Source organism: Opisthorchis viverrini, assembly GCF_000715545.1.
Source record: "Opisthorchis viverrini unplaced genomic scaffold opera_v5_211, whole genome shotgun sequence".
In the NCBI taxonomy this organism is placed as follows: Eukaryota; Metazoa; Platyhelminthes; class Trematoda; order Opisthorchiida; family Opisthorchiidae; genus Opisthorchis; species Opisthorchis viverrini.
This window is the reverse complement of record NW_008751861.1, coordinates 152,202-169,760: the sequence shown is the minus strand read 5'-3', so window position 1 is coordinate 169,760 and position 17,559 is coordinate 152,202. Positions and strand designations below refer to the sequence as shown.

Below are 17,559 nucleotides of genomic sequence, written 5' to 3'. Positions count from 1 at the left end.
ACTGTTTGTTTTGGACGCGTATCTACTGTCGAGGTTTGTACAAATTGCGAATTTCTCTCACCCTAATAGTACCGTATAGAAACCCAGCTCCGACTTTGTTTTGCCTACCCGGAGGTTCTGGTATTACGCGTCACTCGAAGATACCGTTCGACCGTTACAGGGTCTTATTGCGGCTAATCCACCAGCTACTCACCCTTCTCAAGTACCCCCTCTAAAATGGTCTAAAGGCTGGACGCCTGGATATTCCGACTTCATCCTTAAAATCTTAAATATATCCTACACCGCTGGCACAGTTGCAAGTGAATTGCAGCACTCCAACACTGTTCTGCACTATGGGTGAGTTCTATGAATTGCTCCAGCTGGCTATCGTGGCATCCACCACACTTGCGTGCTCTCCCTACACCATAAAGCGTCCTATCAAATTACCTCTCATGAAATAGCTGCTCATCACAAAGCTTTCTAAAACACACTACTATGGCGTCATGGCCTGGCAGTCAACAAGCACGTGCCAGGTCGGTTCCTTTAATCATATTTCGTCTGCCAATGATATGTGTATATTATGCATTATATATACTATATATTGTTCTCAACCACTTTGATATTCGCGAGGCATTCGACCGAGTATTCAAGGTACGATACACGTGAATTGGCAGACCATTCGTTGTGCACGGGTATCTACTGTCGAGATTTGCGTGTTTTGTGAACTCGTCTTGCACTAATAGTACCGTATAGAAAAATAGCTCCCAATAATTTTGCCCTCTCGAAGGTATCTTTCTCCTTGATCCACATTACTTACATTACCACCGGCAAACTAGCCCTTGAAAAGCACGAGGATTATGCCACCGTAGACCATTCTTTTAAATCTAAGACGCTGTGTTCCCTCTTTCAAAAGCGTTGCTTCTTTAATTCTCCTGCAAATTCAAGCATAGTGGCCACCAACTGACAACCTCTCTCTGACTCTGATGGTATTGAAGAGTTCGTAAACTCTTTCGCCGCCGGCTGCTATGTGCATTCGGCATCAACCATCTCTACTCATTGCTCCCGACCTGCTTCTGTAATGACCACATCTCTCGCTGAGACGAACTACATCCTCTGCGCACTCTGTTACTGTATATGACTTAACTTTCTCACTCTTTTACTTTAGAGACTTTAGAGGCACTGGCGGTACCTCCTTGCTCACCCTAAAAGCCGTTAACCTGGAGATCCCCACCCTCATTCTTAATCTCTTCAACACCCACCTCATCACTAGCACAGTTCCAAGTCAGCGGAAGTACTCCAGCATTGTTCCGCGAAATCGGGTATGGAGTCCCTTGTTGTGTGCATGAAGGACCAGAAGCATATCACACAAAGAACTTGTGTGAAACAAGAACCTTAAGATGTACTAAACAGACCCAAGGGATTTATTTTTTGTTGAAAAATGATGTTGAGTACGCTCAGACGCCGGTTAGCAAAGGGTTGACATATTGGCAGTTTGGGTGAGTTTATTGGTCGTTTATCAAGCTGATGTTGATCTGTTCGTTGAGGCTTCACAATCGACTTGCAAACGTTTTGCCATCATACATGGGGACATCATCACTGTGCATTTGCGTTCTGTCGTTCTCTTGCCCTTATGTTCAGTACACATCAGCTACTGTGAGCCAGGGAACGGCAGAACAAGGGGAACAAGAAAGCTTGATCCAAACGGATACTTCAACTTGATCAGAGGCTCCAATCAAACAAATTAGCCGGCGGACGCAGCAACACTATTGTGGTAACCAATCGACTTAAAGGAACGAAAACCACAACAGAATAAAGGCACAAGCAAACCAATAAATTCGCGAAAAACGCTGCCAACCAACTAGCCAATCACATTAAAAGCCAACAGTCTTCAAATGCTGAGTTGATGTTCTTGTCATAACGATTTCATCGTTCCTTCGCTTCAAGTTATCTTTTTCATGTTAGACATGTGCCTCGCCAAGGCTATTCTGTGTAGATTGTGGTCTTTCACGTTTGTTAGTGTTACCATTATCAAGTTCGCGAAACTTACCCGGACAATGTTCTACCTTAAGCGACTTCTAACACCAGTCAAGTTTCACGTACAATAATCCAACGATCTTTTTATAAGCCCCATAAACCAGAAAGGCTTAGAAAATTTTTCACCGAATTTACTCTTGGCCTGGAACACCGTTTCAAAGTTGTTACAGATGCACCCGAATTGAGAATCGAAGATTTGCACTGTCCGAAAGCAGTGTTCAGAAATCCAAATAATGACATTTGGAACAGTGCATTCCACATTTCACTGTTTCGCGACTGAATATTGAGCAAACAATACAGGACTCAAAGGTGGACTTCCGATAGTTTGAATGTGCGATACTCTGTGCGCGGGCTGGACGGTTGGCTGTTCCTAGAGGAAGATTTTTTGCGAAGGAAACACTCATTTCCTAAACTACTTCCCATTGCTAGTGAGAGGTACGTGGACAACAGAAAAGGGATTAACAACCCGCTAATTCCGCATCCCTTGCATATACAATGGTGACTAGAAGCGTTTCGAACTGTTGCATATAAGCTCCAGAACTGGGAGACCCTCTAAAACACTGTACAGAATTCGATTTGGGTGTCACTAGTTAGAAATATCATAATGAATTCTGGATACCCAGCACACACAACATTTAGGGTTACCAAGTTAATTGCACTCGAGGGGAGTTTGTCCAATTGACGGAACTGAGAAAGCAACAACCCGGAAGCACCTGCACTGTTGTGGATCGGAGAACCTCTGTGGGTTTGTGTTGTTAGAAAAAGCAAATCTGTTCTGGGTTTATAAAATCGAAAAAGGTGGTTCACACAGGACTGACACAAGGATCCCCACCCACCGTGCTGAACACCGTCCCCAAAACCGATCAAATTTTTAACTGGAAAAGTTACCAGATGAGACTATCAACGAATTTGTACAAAATGTGCCCAAAAACTGTATCCTTCCTCACTCCGTCTAAAAAAAAATCAAGCTTTATACAAACTAGTTGGACTGTTTCTACGGAACTGAAGCATCAGCTCTAAGAATGTAGGCGGCGGTCCTGCTTAATTAACCAAATAAATGGCAAGATATGCTAGTGATGTATATTTTTTTACGTACAAAGTACAGGATACGGTAATTAGTGGTTACTAGTCATGAATTGGCAGTGATCTATAAATGGGTATTGAAATATACAGAAATCTAACAACTCATTAGATACGTTTGGAATAATCAAAATAGGCTATTTAGCGCCCAACGGAAGACAAACAAATACAAACGAATAGGGTTCCATAATCAGGGCGGATTGAAGAAATCACAGATAAGTATGTAGGACAGGGTATAACCATCGAAAGTACCAAGGGAGTCTAAATTGTGTTTGGGCAAGTAGTCTGGTAAGCGTCACTAAATGGCACTGGCTGACGGAGAACAACTGATTTCGCTCTTCGATTACACGCGTACGCAGTTCGGCGTTCTTCGTCCACACAACTAACTGGCTCTCCAGGTCTCGATTGAGGGACCGATAACTGAAATTTGAGGACCCAATTAGTGTTAATAGGGACGGCGGTGAGGATGGTGCTGACGACGTTATCAAGGGTTTCTGTTCCACCCATAGCCCCTTAGCATGGAAAGTCCAATTGGGACGATAGTATTCCCAAAAGATTGGTGGATTGACAGTTTTCAGCTTGTCCAGGATGCTGAATCTGGAAGAAAGCTTAATAAGGGATTCTCGATATGCCATAGGGATAAAACCGGAAACGCCCCGGGATCGAAGAAATCCATTGGCCTGAAAATAATAAACAATGGGCGCAAATCTGAGTGGTCGCTTCTTTATAAAGGCACACCATGGAAGGGAAAAAAGTGTAATGAAATGCGGACAAGGGTACCAGTCTTAAGGGTGTAACGAGGTCCTACCACAGAAACACCTCTAATAAAACAGCCTACCTTCTACCTACCACGATTATGATCATCACTAGTGTTCTAATACCGGAGTGGCATCCACTGGAAGTTAGTGAGGAACACAATGAAACCAAAACCAAAGGCCTACCTAACTATGTTTTTCTAGATTACGGTTTGATTGGAAGTTAGACATGTAGAGGCCTACCGATGAGCCCGGTTTGATTGTTCCAGTGCTGGTTCACGCGAAGCACCCATTGTATGAAATAATTGACCAACGTTCACTCATTCAGTACTTTTTCTGTTGCCCCTCTGAGGCAGTAACTGTCAGTCATAAACCCGTGTATGTTCCCTTTCCCCATAACTAGGGTTACAAGAGAGGACAAGACGGGTAGTTCCGAATCTCAGACAAGCCTGTGTACCTATCTGATGGACTAAACCACCACCATCACCATCACTGATGCGAAGGCGGGGATGCTTCTTAACTGTTGCAAACTTATTCAAATAAAATCCTATGATAAAGAGGGAAAACACAAGAGGAGCTAACACATCCTCCTCCAGAAACCTGGATGGAAGCTGACACCAAGAACACCATCGACATCGGATAGAGTTAGTCAACCATAAATTTCTTTTCAAGCAAATGAAGCGGGTTTCCACAAACAACAGTCAAACTAAGTCATTAAAACATGTGTTGCTGGAAAAGGATAAATGTGAGGCACTTGGTGCTCACCATGAGCTACCTGAATAAGAATTGCAGGGAAAAAGTAATGAACGTCGCTTCCTTTATATCGTCAAAAAAAACAGCACACACGCCGTTCAGCATAGCTATGCACACAACAGTGGGCTACACATTACTCCAGGGATTTGAACATTATCGGGCCGTTTAATTTAATGCATAATACTGAAGGGTTTCTGCAACACAGTTAGGCCAGAAAGATTGTAATTTTAAGCTACGGGTCCCTCGGAAGCTTTGATTGATGGTCCTAGTCAAAATCACCACGTGGTTTCACGCCGTATCGGTTAGTTGAGATTAAGTCGTATGAGGACCCCTGGCAAATACAAAGCGAGATTGAATCATCGAGGATTTCGTCCCGTAGGTGAAGTCAGTCTAGGCTGAAGGGCCGAGAAGCATTGTACAGCTGCTTCATCATTACTACGAGTCGTAAGTAGTGCATATCCAACAAAGCACTAGGGGAGCTACTCACGAATTTGCTGAAAACCCTTCGACAGCCCATGACCGGTTTCGTCCTTCTTGGGGCTCATCAGGTAGGCGCAGCCACCGAGTTTCCGTCAACCTTATGTTATACTTGAACCCAAATCGGACTGTTTTCGAGAAATACACTCATTTGCGGATCAATCTAGTTTGCACGAGAGACAACTGAATTTCCCGTTTATGATATTCTACGACACTAGGGAGTTTCGAAAGTGCGGTTTTCCGAATGGTAGTTTGAATACGTAGCCGTTCAAAGAACAGCTGATCAGTATTGTGATTAACTCGGATTTATACAGAGTACAGCGTCACTTAGTCCTTCAAACCACATAAGAATGAAACAGCTGTACAGTGTTTCCCGGATCTACTGGCTTGACATACAGGATGAAGTCACTATTTAAGCTTCCCAAATCTACTCACATCATTAATAAACGAAGTGTAATCCTCTGTGCAAAAAAACACTCTATGAACCTCCTAGCAATAGGAACAATGCGATCAAGTAGCACCGCAGAGCTCAATTGGCTTTGCTCGGTTGAGCACATCTGCCTAAATGATGGCGACGACGTGCAGGCGACGTCCACTGACACTTCCATGCAGGACGAAACATTACTGGTGTTCATCCGGAGAGCGTGAGTGTGCACATGTATGCGTTCAGAATATCCTCACTCCGTACATCGCTTCATAAAAGCAAATAAATAAGCATACAATAAATTACCAAGAGTCGTCCTTGATCGGTTCAAGCAAGTCGCAAACCGAACCCATGCAGTTAGAACTTTGCATAATCTGCCGCCCATCCTGAGCCTCAGCTAAACTTTGCACCGTAAACGTCTACTTAATACGACGACAACTGACTTTCCAGTTACGATATCATGATGAACTGATGTGACCAGGCAATTGCGGATTCGTATTCTATTTACTGCTTTAAACAAGTTGGAGAAACGATGAGAGCAATCTGTGCAATAAACCGTCTTATAAACGCCTCCTCGTCGTACAAATCCAGATACCGGATGGAAATGACTGCACGGATCACGCCTGATGAAATCACTGGCATGATCTACCACACCATGGTTACACGTTCAGATCACATGATCTCAGCTATGTCCGGGTCCAAATTATTTCTGTCACCTGACATTTTCAATGCAGAGATCGGAAAAGCTAAAATGGTTTCAGTTAGAAGATGATACAGAGTGATGATTGCTCGGCATGATTCCTTACCATTGGCGATGCACACAGCAACTCCAAACGAGACTGATGATGAACTCTGGCAAAGTTAACAAGTAGCTCTTCATACGACTTCGTCAAACTAAAATATCCAGAAGCCAGAGAGATGTGATATGCATTGTGCTGATCTGAAGTTAATGACTGGAACAATCGTGTGGTGAAGTTCTCATCGATTCGAATATCATAGGGACCACATTGTACAAGAGGCACCACTATGGTATCTGCGGTGGGTATATCCATCGGCTGGAGGCACCGGACCCTTTCCAAATAGTCAGTGATCACCAAACGGAAATCGTTTTTGAATTTAGTGATCGGGTCTGAGTGGGAAAAAGGAAAACAGTAACGAGGTTGAAATCCAGGTCAAACACTAAGGGCGTCATCATTACGGTTGTTTTTCACATAGGAGGATGAGTCGTTTTTGGAATTAGAAAATATTCTGTGCACGGCTCTGACTTTCAATCAAAGTGATGCTTAAGTGGTACACGGTAACACCTTTCTGAGGCACTCTAAAACAGAAAAATCAACGGGCTGTCACGAGTTCTAAAAGGCAAGCAATGAGGACGAGCGACAACTGGTTGTACCTATGAACTGAAAAAAAGAGAAATAAGCAAGGATGTCGGAAAGGTAGCTTTGCCAGCTAGTCATTAAATAGGTACACCACGAAGCAATGCCGTACCATTGAGCCAAATGTTTCATAGGAAGTATAAGCACAGATACGGTAAAGTCGATACGAGCGAAGAACGACGGCAAAACAAAGTAGTACAGTGTTCAAGTTGAGAACAACCAATATTTCGGAAGAAATAACTGAAGGTTAGGAATCAGGTTAGCGGACGGCTACTACATGGACGTTATGGATCATGAGTACACACTTTTGAAGACACTCAACAGAGAATGTGGACATATGGAGAAGGCCAAAGTATGTGATCAGCAAAACGCCCACGTTATCAGATAATGCGAGCGTCTAGCCAACAAGAACAGCTACGCATGATGATGAGGTTGTACAGACCCAATGCTCAAATACTTGTGTTCAGAGGTACGCAGGTAACTAAGTCAACTGGATGTGAATGCTTACGCCTGAGTTTAGCGATGGACTACCAAGCACAAGCAAAACCGCGCGTGTCGAGAATGATACGGGTGTCAAGATCAACAGGTGGTGGCTGCTCAGAGTAGCACCTCAGTTTAATTCAGCACAAACTGGAGGTACGAGCTTTCGACAACAAAAAGAGAATATCAGTCAATGAACGAAATAAATCGCACAATCTAGAATCCTTCTTTTTCACTGATGTCAATCCCAATAGGTGATCGATTATAAGAGGTTGCTCAAGCCCAGCAGTTGAGTTTGGGTTCAGACCACGGAACTTCCGGTCAGTATATATATATATCGCTTGTTTGTTCACACACTAGAATTCCTCTCGCAAACAATCCGGTCGATAGTATTCATCGCTCGCATTGAACAATGCGAGCGAGCGAAGATCCACCATCATCGACATTGGAAGCAACGCCAGTAATACATATAAGAGCGGAAAAAACGGGATTGGTGCGATGAAGCTCTGCTTGCTTAAGAAAAGAAAACTGTGCCTTCGGAGAGCAGTAAAGTAAATGGCGAATCAAAGCGTCATTAAAGGATTCGATCCAATGTATAGGTCAAGTATACTCCTCGGTTCTCTAAATAGTGGGGTTCCAGGTAAGACTACTTCACCTGCCCGTTTCTCTTTCACCTTAGTTAGGAGGTGTCCAGTCCCGAGCAGCCTGCGGGTTTGCAATGCTTTCAGGGCATTCAATCACAAGTAAAGTATTTTAAATATATAACCTTGGACTCTACTGAAATTCAACCAATAGTAGGTAAACGGATTATGGTGTGAAAAACCCATTCCGCACAACCACCTGCTACAGGGAATTCGGCTCGGATTCGATGAATCGAACCCCGAGTCGACACAAAATGAACGTGGTCCGCCTCAGAGGGCTGTTCTGTTACTGTCTTTTCAATTCCCAGACTCCTTCAACTTTGACGACCGATGATCAGGTAATTGCATAAAGAAATGAAAGTGGAAAGTATATGGACACAAGGTGTGGCACTGAAGCCAAGCTCTTCCAAACGTTATTAAGGGTAAAAATATCGAGGATATTTCACCCATTCTCGTCCCAACTACAAACGATGATTGTTCATTGCCTCAAATTATATGAAATATCTGAGTTTCACGGGCTCGGATAACGGGAGATGATACGAACGTATTAGGAGAATCTTTATGAAATTCCAGAGGTCGAGATTACTCTATACGACGGGGTTCCCTCACTCGCCCCAGAAGTACATCCTTACCATAGCTTTATGGGTTGTTTTATACTGTTCTACAGCTTTTGGCAGAGAACTATATCATCAGAACAACCCACCGGGCTTTTATATTGACTGAAAGATAGCCTGATCAAAACAATGGGCGCAGAAATTTTCAATCATTAAGGGCTTTTTATACGTTACTCTGAGATGAGCAGCCGCGTCCCAAAACCTACCTTATGCAGCACCATTCATACGCGGGAACCTCTACATATAACAATATAACAAAACGTCCTTAAAGCTCGGTATATACATAAAATTTGTCCCGTTTGTCGTATGTACATTTATAGACCCTCGTTTCGTTCAAGTTTGTTCCGTTTTTAGTGTGCGCTGACGTGCCCATCACTGAAAAGACGGTTGTCCCGGAAACTCGGCAGCAACGATGAATGAATTGGATCGCTAGTCCTATCCACAAAAAATGTGATTAATCCAAATATATGATCACTTCTTGATTCCTATATCAATGATAGAAGCAATCGTCCCGTGTACCCAGTAGCCCAGATGCACATGATTTAACGGGGACGATCCGAAAAACGAAATGATGAACCAAGATAGCTTTCCCTAAGCAGAAGCGTTTGTTTTGATGCAACTGACCTTTCATTGGATTGGTGTCCACTGAGGTTGCTAAAGTACCCTGTGGTTGGAGCCGATAGCAAAACTTGCTGATCAGTTCAATAAGGCCAGAATAAAAGTCAGACAGCGCGGGGCAACGCTGGAATATCCAAGCACGATCTTGTCTTGCCGTGAAGTATTCGTGGCTTAAGTTTGCCCTGTAAATACATGAACAAGTGATATAGCTGAATGAAACTAGAAATGACGAAGGACTGCAGAATGAAAAAACTTGTAATTAGGCGCGTCCCGACTGATCGTATCGAGATCCGGTAACAATCCAGCCTGTAGGCTTTTTAGGGTTTAGAAAAGACAGGGACTGGGTGGAGATGTCAGCGAGACGACGACCTTATTTTGTGGCAACAGACCACGATCGCTGACATCGTTAGTGAATTGAGGGATATATTCTGACGAATTCGTGACAAGGTGTATAAGTGGCTAAGAGTGCGACTAAATACTGAAGGATTGCAAAAGATGCCTACCATAAAGCGAGCAAACCACAAGGGCGAGTCCATGAACGCGATGGCAGCGACAGGTTAGGTCCTAGTGCCCTGTACACATCAAGAACACCAATGACAACAATGCTTAAACATCCGTTTTCCGAAACAACTGAGAGAACACAGTAATTGTCCGAAGGAGAGGATACAAGGAGGAACCTCTATGTGTGATTTCAAATTAAATTGTGGCTAACGCATAACGCTGTTGTGGCCTCACCTGAAGGATTACTGTATAAGGAATACCCCTTGGAATAATGCGAGGGAACTGCGAGCTAAGAATTTCCCAGCCTAATTGGATGAAAATAATTACACGGAGATCAACAATTGATGATTGTTGGCCATGCCATGGGGGGGGGGAAGTCCTGAGTTGTTCGATTGCTGTATGACTTCGTTTGGCCAACGGTCGGAAGAAAGTACGTAAGTCTCCTTATTCCTACTGTGATCCGAATAGCAACTAATCCTATCAGAATTATTCAGCATTCACAGAGAAATTCACTTGTTTCCTATCAATCGGTACATTCTCAACCAGACTTACAAGCTGTGGCGCATTACAAAAATTACTAAAGCCTGTTCTTTATATAAATGAGCGAAATGCATCCCTCCTTCGACGTCGATCACTACAGTCGTTCATTTACTGAGGATGTTTTAAAGTGGGCCCATGTATGGACCCTAGAGACTCATTCACTGCCCCACCTATTCAGAGGTAAGAACTACTCTGCAACATCAATGACCATTTGAGAATTCGAAGTACACGCTGATGATAGCAACGTTAGTGTGCCGTTGCAAAAATAAAACAATGTTTAATGCATATCAACATACTATGGAAAACACACCCTGTTACCAAAACAGAGTCGTCAATCACATAGGCTTTGATATGTTGAACCCCAATAACTTCATTGAGTCGGTCGGGTAAAAGGGAGTAGAGCCATCCACGAAGATCGGGGTTGTGATAAAGGGCCACGGTTACACCTTCAAGTTTAGTCAGCGGAGCCAAAAGTTCGCACGAAGATCGAAATGACGATGATTCGTTTGGACCAGTCTGATTTACGCCCGCATAGTGCTGCGTAATAGAAGAACACCGGAGGCCACGTGAAGCGTCCAGTAACAGAAGTACTCTGACTTGTCGTTCACGCACAGCGTCCTTGATAGCATTGACCTAAGGTAATGAAACAGGTGAAAGGATGTATAAAAAAGGTGATGATAAATATAGAACTCAGAAAAGCCACTGGGCCACCTCAACTCAACAGACTGTTAACGGTCACCAACCTGAACAGAGATGAGGCTCAATGCAGTTCCTTGGTAAACAGGACAGATTGAAGTAGCCGAATAATCTTATGTGCATTATCTTCGTGTTCTGTTCTAATGACATTCGGTTCACCCGGTTAGGACGATGGTACTTGTACTACTCGTGGCAACCCAAGCACAAACTTTGATGATGTAATTAAAGCTATCCTAGGTCAGGCGACTGCGTAAACCGAAAGCAAAGCTCAAGTCGTAGACATAGCGACCCGATGAGTTGTACATAGTTAGTGGATAGAGCAACATGGAAAGGATAAAACAACCCCTTCGACGCTGCTACTGGTCACTGCCGTATTGCTGAAAGCGTGAAAAACCTGATATGAATTTCGCGATAAACGTTACTTAGTTGGATTTATGGCTGGCACGGCTGTGAGGTATGCAAATAAAGTGTTTGACCTCTAACTGGACATAAATAACTCCGAGCTGATGAACAGCATAACTGTGATCATCGTTATCATCATCAAGGCAACAAATGATGTTGGCAACTAATTGGATGCACTCATCTCTGCATTCAATAGCGAATACATCCAAATAAGTGTTGGACGTCGCATTCATATTGAAGTCAGAAAACATATAGCCACTTCAAAATCTTGCTGTTTACTCTGTCCACGACAAAACTATCAAGCAAACTTATAATGATGTTGAAAAAAGGTGACGTACCAACTGCACCTCTAACGTTCCTGTCCCAATGTATAAAGTGGATAGAACAATTCGGTGCTCTGCCGTTCGGATCCGATCCTGAATTCGTGGAAATAAGAAACAGGGGTGGGATTGCACATAGATGGAAAACCTCGACGTTCATCTAGAATTTTTCCAAGTCAAAGGAGGATTCAGCGGGGAACACTTAGCACAGTTTACTTCTGAAAAAGCATGACTTCCAGAAGCACCCACAGTCCCAAGGTAAGGTCCATGTCAGGCCGGGGGCAGAAGGGATCCGTCCTGGTATACGGATCACATCGGGCCTTCCATACTGCGCTGCCTAGCTAAGAAACGGAGAAGTAATAAGGTGGTTAACAATGATAGGCTCTGAGATGTTTTGCAACTGCACCCCGTAAGCGTAGTTGAAGACACTTACCGGGAAGAAAATGGTGAAGCCAACACAACCAATGTCTGTTTACCACGCGGTCATTTGACGCATGTTTATAGTCACTTTGATTCGCTCATCATCCATTACATGAAAGTGCGATTCTGCCAATTCCTACGAACGGTGTGAGGAAAGCATCATTTAACTGCACAATATCGGGCCTTCGATACAGCGCTACCTAGCTAAGAAACGGAGAAGTACTAAGGTAGTTAACAATGATAGGCTCTGAGATGTATCGCGACTGCACCCCGTAAGCGTAGTTGAAGACACTTACCGGGAAGAAAATGGTGAAGCCAACACAACCAATGTCTGTTTACCACGCGGTCATTTGACGCATGTTTATAGTCACTTTGATTCGCTCATCATCCATTACATGAAAGTGCGATTCTGCCAATTCCTACGAACGGTGTGAGGAAAGCATCATTTAACTGCACAATCACGTAGTCCACGGTTCTAAGGACACTTGCGAAAAATCGGGCGAAATGAGACCATACAAAAATGTGTTCAAACGAAAAAAAATATGTAGAGTCGGATGGTTCCCTGGTTCACTGACAGTCATGTGTTGGTGGTGTGTGGACGACAGGAGTCAGTTTGCTTTTATTCCTCGGTCAGCAGTGTTCTATTGCATGCGGTTGATGAAAGACTTTGTCACTTCGCACAGCAGTATCCAAAAGGTCAGATGCTGATCTGAACAAAGCTCCATTTCAATCAACAACCCGTGCCGCAGTGCGGACGACACTCCGAGCTCACAGACAAACTGATGCTTCACTGCAGTATTTGTATGCGGACTAACATTGTAGTAACGGTATTTTCCTCAGCTTATTTCTCGGTCTGAGCCTCCCAAGCTAGCGTTCACGTCAAAACAACCACCAATGGTGCCAACAACAGACTGAACAACGCACGACCGTCAAGCATGAACAGTTCGGAGGGGATCTCTAGTTTCCTAGATAATTTACGATTTCGAAAGTGTCCTTACGGATTTCGTCACCGATGATCGGAGAAACCGGGGAACTAATTCAGGGGGCTAGAAAGCCGAACGTGCAATCACCTGAACTACGAATTGAAATATCCCACCCCACGACCCATACAGTGATGAATATTATCGGGGTTCCATTGGAGTCAAGAACAGAACACTGTTGCAACTTGGTCAGGCCAATCCTATCCCTCTGAAACCTTTTTCTGCCAAATCTCACGATGTTTTCTAGGACTTCTGGCTCATAGCATGTCATCCCGTACACCATTGTTTGGAAAAAGCTACTGAGAACCTAGAAACCAAAAACATGGTTGGTGGGACCATAGATATTAATTGCAGTTTCTCGAATAAAGTGTGCAATAGATGACCAGAGTTCCTCAACGGACGAAGAGGTTGGCGTTCGTAGCGTAACAGCGAGCTCAATATGAGAAAACGTCGCGAAAGTTGGCTGATCTGAATTTGCGGTTTAGCGTTTACGATGCTGGAAGTCTGAACTAGTGGGAAACCGTGGTCAGAACAGAAGGTCAACAAATGTTACCCGCTGCCATTTACAACTAAATCAAGGCCATGGGGATTTCACATTACGTTAGGCGACCGAACAGCGCGTTCAGACGCTTAGCAAATATAGCAACTTCAATGTTGGAAGCTCATCTTAACAACCCATCTAGCTGGCCTTCGTTCCTGCCTTACATTACAGTGGATATAATCGTTCGCCTAAGCATACACACGAGCAGACCAGATGCTTGGGTTGGGTTCGAACCACGGAACTCCCGGCTAGAAAGTTCTCACCCTAACTACTGAACCAACTCCAGTTCTGTGGATGAGGTTTCAGCGATTTATGGGACTGTTAAACCGACACTGACGCGATGACAGGTATCACAACCAATGACCGTAAAATACAGTGGCTTGATGGCGTTTTCAGGTTGTACTTTCGATGGTCCACCGTAGATCAAACGTGAGCGACTGACATAGTGAAGCCTTTGATTTGAAACAACTCATGCTATGGATAGGAGGTGAATAAAGAGCTTCGAAAACCAGATAGACCCAGTACCACCAGGAAATTGTTAACTTAGACACAAGGATCGACATACACTGAAGATGTAGTTGAACCGACTAGCCCTAATCAACGGTGCTTCAAAGCCAACAAGGTGAAAATGGGGACACAGTTTGCTGTGCAAGTCTACAACGCCGATGAAATGTCAGCTTGATTGATGAGGAAATGCTTCAAAGCAAAGCCACTACATCTGACAAGCATCTAACTACCAACAAACACTTTTATTTCGAATAGTGAACAATTCTGTTCTGGCATACTATGAAACAGGAAAGGGCTGGCTGGCTGGGTTCAAACAACAAAACTGGCACTTACCAAGAGAGTGTCATACAAATCCTGAGGTGTAAGAAGAATGCGTATCTGATCGGCGTTCACCGTGAAAACAGGTAAATCAGCGGCATTGCTAACCAGACAGGAGTGTAATCCAGATGAGAACATGGCGAATAACTTCCAAGAGAAAAAAATATGTATTTCAGCCAACTGCTACTCGAGCAAACAAAATATGCAGAAGGAAACGACTTGTAGGGATTTTGAGTATATTGTACAATATAATACAATCACTAAGTGTGCATGGAAGGGCGTTGCCGCTTAGCTGTTAGAATGGCTCGTTCATCGGCGAAGCCAAGAGAACCACGTTGGAGTTCTATAAAGTCTGATGGCTTCATCTGTTGACCGTTCATAGGGTCAATCATTTCCTTTTTAATGACAGTATCGACCACTTCCTTGGTGACAACAGCACCCGAGGTTTTGAGAACAACACATGCAGTAGCGTTGGTCAAAGGGTCTTTGGAGACAGCGCAACAATACCGGACGCCTTGGGAGGATTTCCCATTGGGTGTATCATCTTCGCTCCTTGTAAATTTAACAGACGTAAGATCCTTGTAACGCAGGGGTTTACCGCTCATTGGACAACGCACCGTAGTATCTGGTTTAACCAATTTCGTCTCTTTCTCGGTTCTTTGGGACACACCCGGTGTCCAAAAGCTGGCCGGTTTTGGTGCTGAACTGTTGTGACTGGACACGGACGCTAACGCCTCTACCTCGGCAGCTTGTGCTGAAGCCTTGGCATGAGTATCCAAGGTATTCAGTGAAAGGAAACGACGAGCTTCTTCCTCGCGCTCTGCTTTTATTCGCATTTTGGTTTCATTGGCTTCACGGGCCTTTTGCTTTTCATAAAGATTAAGCTTCCGTTGGATTTCTGCTTTCTGATTGACCAAATACTCTAAGACCGCCGCACGATCATACAGAAACCCATCTGGAGTAACAACTGGGTCTTGGGTAGGCTGAAGTGACAGGCAACAGCAATCGAACCCAGCAATAGAGTCTTTTCCTAAGCGGACAGTTTGCGTGCCATAGCCTGATCGTTGCGCGTCCTTTTGACGTTCGTGATAAGTGTAGACAGTGTGAGCGGTGCAGTTCTTGGAGTGGCGCGTCATGCCAATCAACTGAAAGGAAGGAAACGAAAAGTTCAGTCACATTAGGTCGATCCTTTGAAATGGCAGACACAAGCAATAGGTACTCGTATACAGCTGTATCACGAACCATGAAACAGTGGACCAAGATAAACGGGACTGGATTAAGTGAGACCAGCACCTAAGGAAAACGCTGCCAAGGCCGAACAGCAGACTAAATCCAAGACAAATAAGAGGTCAAGTGTTCGCCATGTGCACGGGTTTGGGATCATATTTACCAATCCATTGTCCGGTTCGTGCAACATGTATCCCTACCATTGCACGCAACATTGATGACGCGGCCAGTTATAAAGTCCTGAAGCAACACCATGAAACTCAATCAATTCAAGTCAATTTCATCATCATCATCGACAGCATGATATCAGTGTTCAACACCGATGCTTCACTGCCGTACTCAAGTCAATTTGTGAGCTATAAACCATGTACCGTAGTGTCTCCAACCAGGCACAGTGGGGATTACGCGGCCCCCATCCTGGAAGGCGAGCAGCACCGACAGATTCAGGGATAAACCACCGACGCCATAGGTGTCTCAAATTAGCAAATGCGACCCGAGCCTTGAAGATCCGTGCATTTACCTCATCTGTCACACTACAATCAGAACTAATACAACTTCCAAGATACGTTAAACGCTCCACAACTTCCAGTACCTCTCCCTGGATTGTGAGGGGCGTGTTCAGTGAATGTACGTCCACAAGCATGACCTTACACTTTGTGGGTGCAAAGTGCATACCAAAGGACGGGATGACTTTGGTCAGTTCATCCAAGAATACTTGCGCCTTCTCCTCCTCTTCGAACATGAGAACGATGTCGTCTGCATATTCCAGATCGACAAGGTTTTCTTCACTGGCTATTTGAACACCAGGGTTTTGGAGACCCTCCAGCGTTCGTCTCATTATTTCATCGATCACAAAGTTAAAAAGGAATGGAGAGAGTGGGCATCCCTGACGGACACCGCTTTGTGTACGGAAGCTTTTGGAGAGCTCTCCGTACACTCTCACACGTCCGGAAGTCTGAGAGTACAAAGAACGTATTATGTTTACAAACTTACGGGTCATTCCTTGGTGGGCAAGCGTCTCAAGAAGAACAGAACGGTCAACCGAGTCGAATGCGCCTCGGAAATCCAGGAACACTAGAATTGTGAGTCGCTTATACGTATGGCGTTGTTCTACCACCTGGAGGAGTGTGAGGATTTGGTCAACGCAGCCCCTATCAGTCCGAAATCCCGCTTGCTGCTCTCGAGGCAGTAACTCAAGAGCCACCGTAAGGCGACGAAGCACAATTGACGCCAACAGTCTCGTTACGACCGGGGTCAAGCTGATCCTCCCTGTGGTTACCACACTCACTACGCGCCCCGGAGATCATCCGGGCCAGGAGCTCGGTAGTGCTTGAGAAAACATATGCAATCGTAAACATTCAAGGCCGTAGGTGGTTCCACGTCCAGCGTCCAGGGTTCTACTTCAACTGTGGGCTTCAGATGAGTGCCCGCTGGTGGCCACGACAGTTGTTCGAAGGATTCGGCCCACCGGTCGAGACGTTTTTCTTTATTCGAGATGGTCATTCCATTCTGATGCTTGGTGGTTTTACTCACTTTCGCGGGTGCCAAATTTATGTAGCTCTGCGAAGGAAACGACATTCACTTGGCTTGATTGTCTGGTCGAACTATTCGCTACGTTTACGAAGGGCTAAAATGGCTAAGTGGTTAAGGTGCGAGCTTACTGACTGGAAGATAAGCGGTTCGAACCCAGCCCCGGCACCTCGACTACTTGTCTACGGTTGTGAAATCTGGCAGTGTCTCAACACCCGTGCTCTCTTTAGATGCAGCTAGGCACCTAAAGGGTATTATAACTGAGGGTACTTAGGAATACGCACCCGGACAACTGTGACACCAAGGGATTCCATATACACACCCCCAGTTTTCGTCAAATGCTGAC

General features: G+C 44.5%; 1 protein-coding gene across 1 annotated transcript in view; it reads right to left on the bottom strand.

Annotated features, from left to right (window-relative positions):
* Positions 1-15,599, bottom strand: part of T265_08168 (hypothetical protein) — a gene marked incomplete at both ends in the record, with an annotated part of 22,110 nt that extends 6,511 nt beyond the window's left edge. The window contains 5 exons of the mRNA XM_009173893.1: positions 3,449-3,773; positions 6,309-6,631; positions 9,238-9,413; positions 10,583-10,905; positions 14,472-15,599. Coding sequence (XP_009172157.1) covers positions 3,449-3,773; positions 6,309-6,631; positions 9,238-9,413; positions 10,583-10,905; positions 14,472-14,594 — 1,270 coding nt within the window. The remainder of the gene's footprint in view (positions 1-3,448; positions 3,774-6,308; positions 6,632-9,237; positions 9,414-10,582; positions 10,906-14,471) is intronic.
* Between the last annotated feature and the right edge of the window lie 1,960 nt (positions 15,600-17,559).